The 6004-nt window shown below is 41.0% G+C and overlaps 1 protein-coding gene across 1 annotated transcript; it reads right to left on the reverse strand.

Annotated features, from left to right (window-relative positions):
• Positions 1-4147: 4147 nt before the first annotated feature.
• On the reverse strand, positions 4148-4983 carry LOC112744699 (uncharacterized). The gene is made up of 2 exons (XM_025794404.3): positions 4896-4983; positions 4148-4799 (listed from the first exon to the last, which is right to left on the reverse strand). Exons 1-2 carry the CDS (start codon positions 4974-4976, stop codon positions 4152-4154), a joined length of 729 nt encoding a protein of 242 aa, XP_025650189.1. The 5' UTR covers positions 4977-4983; the 3' UTR covers positions 4148-4151.
• Between the last annotated feature and the right edge of the window lie 1021 nt (positions 4984-6004).

Below are 6004 nucleotides of genomic sequence, written 5' to 3' on the forward strand. Positions count from 1 at the left end.
TTTCATTTACCCTATTATCCCTATTTTATGTGAAATTTCTATATTGCCCCTTACCCTAATTCAGCATACCCTTCCCTCTATTCTCTCTTCATGCTGCGCAGCCTCAAACCCTCTTCTTCACTGTCTTTGCTGCGCAGCCCTACCTTAACTAAGCACACACACATGGCTCTTTGAACCAGAGGGAAAAGAAGAACGGGAATCAGGAAGGGGGAAATCAGAAAACACAACACACACACCCAGGAAGCATTGTTGGTCGCGGAGAGGGGGAAGGGAAGGGAAGAGGTCGCGCCGGTGTACTGGGTTGCACCACCACCATGTCGCCATCTGACCGAAGAGGAAGAGAGGGAGGAGGACTTGCCGCCGTCGAGCTCGCGAAACAGGGAGAGGTGGACTCGCACCGCCGCCACCGCGCCTTGTTGTCGCAACCCAACCACGTCGCCGCCGACCCATGACGCTGCCTCCAGGACCGCGCGAAGGGCAGAGGGGGAGAGGGAAAGTTCCCGTCGGAGGAGAGAGGGAGCGCGACCCACCGCGCGGAGCTGCGCCGCCGTGCATCTCCGCTGCCGTCACTGACTGGCTAGGCCGCTTGCCATGGTCGCCGCCGTGGGTTTTGGTGCTGGTATCGCCGAACCAGGCAGAGGAAGAGGGAGGCCGCGCGTCCCGTTGTGCGCGTCACTACCCAAGGACCGCCGCTGATCCGAGTTGCGCGAAGCTAACGCCGCCGTTCCTGCCGCCTACTTCCACCTCTACTGATCTGCTGCTCCGCGGTGCTTGGCTGGTGCTTCTGATATTGTCGCCGGAGTTCTGAGGCCACCGGAACCACCGCCAGAGCTTCTGGCTACTTCTGCCGTCGCCGGAAAAGTTGGCCGGTAAGGGTTTTGAATTCGGTTTTTCGTTCGTTTAAGATTCTGGAAGCCTTACCGTTTCTGTATGTGGGTTTCAGTCTTCATCGCCGGAGTTCGGTCGCCGCTGCCGCTTGAGGTGGCTGCCGGATTGCCGCCAAGCCGGTTCGGTGATCGCCTCTGTTCCGGTTCAGCCATTCCTTCTTCGTTCGGTAAGCGTTTTTGATTTGAAGGCTCTCTGGTTACTATTCTGTTATCATACGCTGAGGTTTTGCGGCGTTAATCGCTATAAGATTGAGTCCTGATTATTGTATGTTGCGATTAGTGTTGCTATGGTTATTGCGAATGTGGCTTGAAGCTGAGGTTGCGGTTGTTATTGATTTCGGGATGAGGCGGAAAAGACTCTATGAGACGTTTGGATTATGGAATTGCGTTTTGAGGTAGGGGCGCTTTCTAAAAACTATGTTTTATGTATTGGAATTATTACATATGGATACTGATGTGAGATATTGTGTATTTAGTGATTGTATCTACCTTATGTATTATTTGATTGACTCGAATGATTATGGATGTTGATTGGGCTGAATTGTTGTGCGGCTTTGTGAAATGTAATGTTTGAAGTTGATTCTTTAAAGATTTGAAATCTGAGTTTAATCCGTTGAGGATTGAATTGATTTGAGTAAATTACTTTGATGATTTGAAAAGTCGAATGTACCTTTGAATTTAGCCTGGTTCATTTTAATTGATTTGGTTTTGGACAAGTGATTTGTTATTGAACCGTTTCTTTAAAGCTTTGGAAATGAGTTATATCGATTGATATTGAGTTGATTTTGAAATGGTATCTTTGAGATACGCCACTGAGGCGATTGTTGGATTTAGCTTGCTTTAAATTGATTTCTGGTTTTGAGCTGTTGAAAAGGAATGAGGGATGGTTTAGTTGGGACCCGAACCGGGTGGCAAAGGTCCAAGTTTTAGGGGAGGTGCTGCCGAAATTTCTACAAAATCCTAGTCTTATTTGAAAAGTTATTTAAAAAGGGTTGGATTTGAGAAATTGTATTATTTGATTTATTAAGAGAATATTTATGTTTTCAAGCTTAACTTATTTAATGAACTTTATGCGTTGAGTTCGGCTTATTTAGAAATGAACTATTTTTACCATTTGAATCACTGAAGGAAAGAAGGATGTTTTAATATTGATTTCAATATAAAATGGGGTTTTAGTGATTTTTAAAGGAACCTAGACTTTTGATTGAGTAATCAAGTTTGAGGCATTTTGGAAGAGTTGGAAAAATGGGTTCCAAAAAGAAACCTGAAAATGGTTTGATTCAAATGAACCGGTTCCGTTTCAAATGAGTTGATTTTTGGACCGGGTTGGAACTTGTGATTTTGTATGCTCGGTCTTATAATAAATTCAGTTTTATTTACTTGAACCGAGGATTTATGATTTTAAGAGTTTCAATGAATTTTAAGGAATTTATATAAGTTGACCTTCCCTAAAGACTTGGGACTCTGCCGAGAAACTTTTGTTATAAAATCCCATTGTTGGATGGGTGATTTTGAATGCTTTGAAATAAATCCTTAACTTGCCATGGTTTTGGAAGTTTTGGAAAGAGAATGCCAAGAGTGGCTCTGTTTTAAAAAGGGAACTCACTTTGAGTAAAATTTGGCTTATGAGCCTGAGATGATTTGAGAAAATGAGATCCTTTAAAGCCAAGGCTGAAAAGAGTTGAAATTTGATTTCAAAGTGAAATGGCTTGAGAAAAGTGAGTTATAGCTTAAATGCCGGTTTTATGAATTTGATGATGTTGAATGATGGAAGTACTGTTTTTGTTATGGGCCAGAATGGCTGTGTATGATTATGAATATTGGCTGGTTCTGGATTGAACCGTGAGCCGGAATGGCTGTGTGTGATATTGATTTATGGCGGATTGCCGAACGAGTTATAAGCCGTATGGCTGGCTATGAATTATGAATTTAAGCTGAAGGGCTGTATTTATTGATAAATTGGTTGGTTCTGAATTGAACCATGAGCCGGATGGCTGAGATGGATGGTGATCCATGATTGAATATAAATGCATGTATGCAATTGAATGATTTGTGAATTTAAGCCGAATGGCTGAGATGAAAGTTGTAAGCGAGTATGCTTGTGTTTTCTCTCTGTTGTAAGGGTGACAGGGCACCGATACCCTCTAATGGCGACAGGGCGCAGATACCCTCTAATGGCGACAGGGCGCAGATACCCTCTAATGGCGACAGGGCGCAGATACCCTCTAATGGCGACAGGGCGCAAATACCCTCTAATGATAATAATGCGCAACAGAGAGACTGTGTCCGGGTTAGCTACCGGACACGTCGGGTTGGCTTGGTAACCGACAGATGATATCATCAGCCGCTAGGGACAGACATGCATCATATGCATCTATGTGATATTGTTTGGGTATGCATATTGTACTTGGTTTGCCTATGTGATTAACTGCTAATTGTTCTATTTGCAATAACTGTTTGTTTGTGTTTGCATCTTCCTACTTGTGTTTGCTTCTGGAACTATGTTGGATTGTGGTGGATTGGTTGTGGCTGGATTGTTTGGGCCTAGGGCCGTGGTTGAATGAGATGGACCGATGGTTGATTTCGGTTTTGTGGTTCTGTTTTGGAATAAGATATGAAAGGTTATTTTGGTTCAGTATAGATAAACCTTTTTGAAAGGCTTTTGATGTTTTGAGAATTGAATGGTTCCTCTTTCAGAAAAGATTTCCGACTTTACTTTTATTTGTAAACTGTTGTTTTTGAAAAGAGGCATAGGACGGTTATTAATCACTGGTACGGTTTATCTTCATGTATCCTATTACAGTAATTCCCAAAAACCCTCTACTGAGAACCCTTTCGAGGATGATGTTCTCACCCCCTACATTTTTCCCCTTTCAGGATTTGGGCGCTGAAGTTATGAAGAATTTATTTAGTTATTGCTGTGATGTTCTGTATTGCTTTAGATTATTAATTATTGTACCATCGCCTTTATCTCGATATATTTTGTGAGAGGGATAGGAATTGTATTGGTTAATGTCTGTAATATTATTTGTATATGTAAGTATATATATGGATGTACTCTTTATGAGTTTTCGTAAGTTGTATGGTTTCTTTGGATGTACGTTATCGAACGAAAGTATTTTTGGGAACGGTATTTGCGATTTAAAGTTTCAAACAGGCTCATATTTTAGTATTAAATAGTATAAGTGTCGTCGTAATGTCCGAGCTATCAGAGTTGCGCAGCCGGAAGCGTGAGCTTTGGTAGTTAGGGTGTTACAAAATAACCTACTCATACTCGTCTAAATAATCATCTGAGTCATCAAAATCGTCGTCAGAATCATCCTCCCTTTGAGAACTCTGTGGTTGTCCTGGTCGCTGCAGAATAGGTGGAAGTTTTCTACCTGGTGTTGGGGTTGGGACTGGGGCTGGGGCTGTGCTTTTCTGAGAGCTTGGGAAAGTAAAAGGAGGAGGTGGGGGAACACGTGATCCAGAACTACTAGGACCCATGGCTCTCACATACTCAGTCAAACTGCTCAACTGATGACTAAATTGATCCATCTGTGAGTTACTGGTGTTGAGATCCTCACGCAAGGATTCAATAGTCTGTTGCCACTCTCTTTTCTCCCTTTGGTAGCGGTCTTCAAGCTCTCTATATTTAGCGGCATGTTGTTCAACTTCCCTATTGAGTATTATGATTTGTTCTCTAAGATCCAAAACATCAGCGCTGGTGGTCGTGGTTGGCCCATCAACTCGAGGCCGCACCATGGAAGAGTCCCTTACCTCACCCATGCCATATACCCTACCTCTTCGTTTTCCACCCACTGTCTCAATCCATATGCTTTCCTCAGAGACAGGCGGTGGATCAATTACACCAGCCTCTATAGCAGCCTGCCGCTCTTGGTCAGCCTGAAACATACGCTCTTGAAATATATCCTACAATGAGGAAAAATTATTGATAAACTACTATAAGTATTAATAATGTATAATAATTAGATAACAAAATAGTTACAATTAATAAAGGTAAGTTACCTTTGTCTTTCGGGAGTGTTCATCAACCCATTGAGTCCTATCCTCTTTGCGAGTATGAGTGTGCTCAAAAAACTCATCCATACGTGATTGTCTTCTAAGCGAATGATTCTACATAATGTAACCAAATTATCATGTAATATGGGATGTATTGTACTAAGCAATTGATTAAGCAGAAAATAAAACTCAGCAGTTTGCATCAATTCAAGAAGAAACTAGATCAAGATCATTATTAAGAACAGATTTCACTCTCTATTGATTAAGGCTTACCAAAGCATAACCAGATTTCACTCTCTTTTGGTACCAACTTATAGAGCATATGTCTACTTCAGTAATAATCCAAATTGGTCATTATGCCATAATAAAAAAAAGGTACTTAGGTACCCTTCAATGGCCCCCAACATCATGTCTTGCAATTCATGAAGCACAAGATAAATAGATAATGACTTACTTAGAAGACTGCATACAGTAATTAAGTAACACTCTTACATGTATAAGCATAATAATTAACTATGAAGCATGATCATAATTGGAGTTAGAAAACCTTGGCTTAGTCATAAGAGACAAAATAATGATGTCTACTTTAATGGAATAAATATTATTGCTCGGTGCTGACTTACTAAATCAGAAGAAAACTAAGATTAATGGTTGGAAAAGTTATAAGCAAAGTAGCAGTTCATTGTTAAATGTTTAATGTACTTGTTTCTTTCTCCTGCAAGATTTAATAATTGATTAATTATATAAATAAATAATGTGGGGTCCAGCAAGTGGGCTAAGGAAATCAGTTAAACTCCCTCTTCCAAAGAAATAATTGATGATTGCTTTGTTTTCATGTGTGGGATGGGAGATATGTTATGTGCAGTTCCCACTTCCCACTGTGCTTGCTAGCAAAACAAAAAGCTCTCATCTTTGTATATTTGGAAAATAGCAGCTTGATGATATCAGCATGAAGTGTGATGATGATTCATATACACAATAAAAATCACCTTATTCATCACCAGTGTATTAACTAAGTCCTGTTAGATCATAAATCCTTGTCAAGATAATATGATCTACTTTCACTCCTAATGAAATTGTTTCAATCTGGTGTCACACACTCCTTCCAAGTATTC

Source organism: Arachis hypogaea, chromosome 2 (genome assembly GCF_003086295.3).
Source record: "Arachis hypogaea cultivar Tifrunner chromosome 2, arahy.Tifrunner.gnm2.J5K5, whole genome shotgun sequence".
NCBI lineage: Eukaryota > Viridiplantae > Streptophyta > Magnoliopsida > Fabales > Fabaceae > Arachis > Arachis hypogaea.

Excerpts from the sequence above, each read along its gene's own strand:
- LOC112744699 (XM_025794404.3), bottom strand. The coding sequence starts at position 4,976 with ATGGATGAGTTTTTTGAGCACACTCATACTCGCAAAGAGGATAGGACT. Across the intron at positions 4,800-4,895 it reads AACACTCCCGAAAGACAAAG|GATATATTTCAAGAGCGTAT; the intron begins GTAACTTACCTT and ends TCCTCATTGTAG.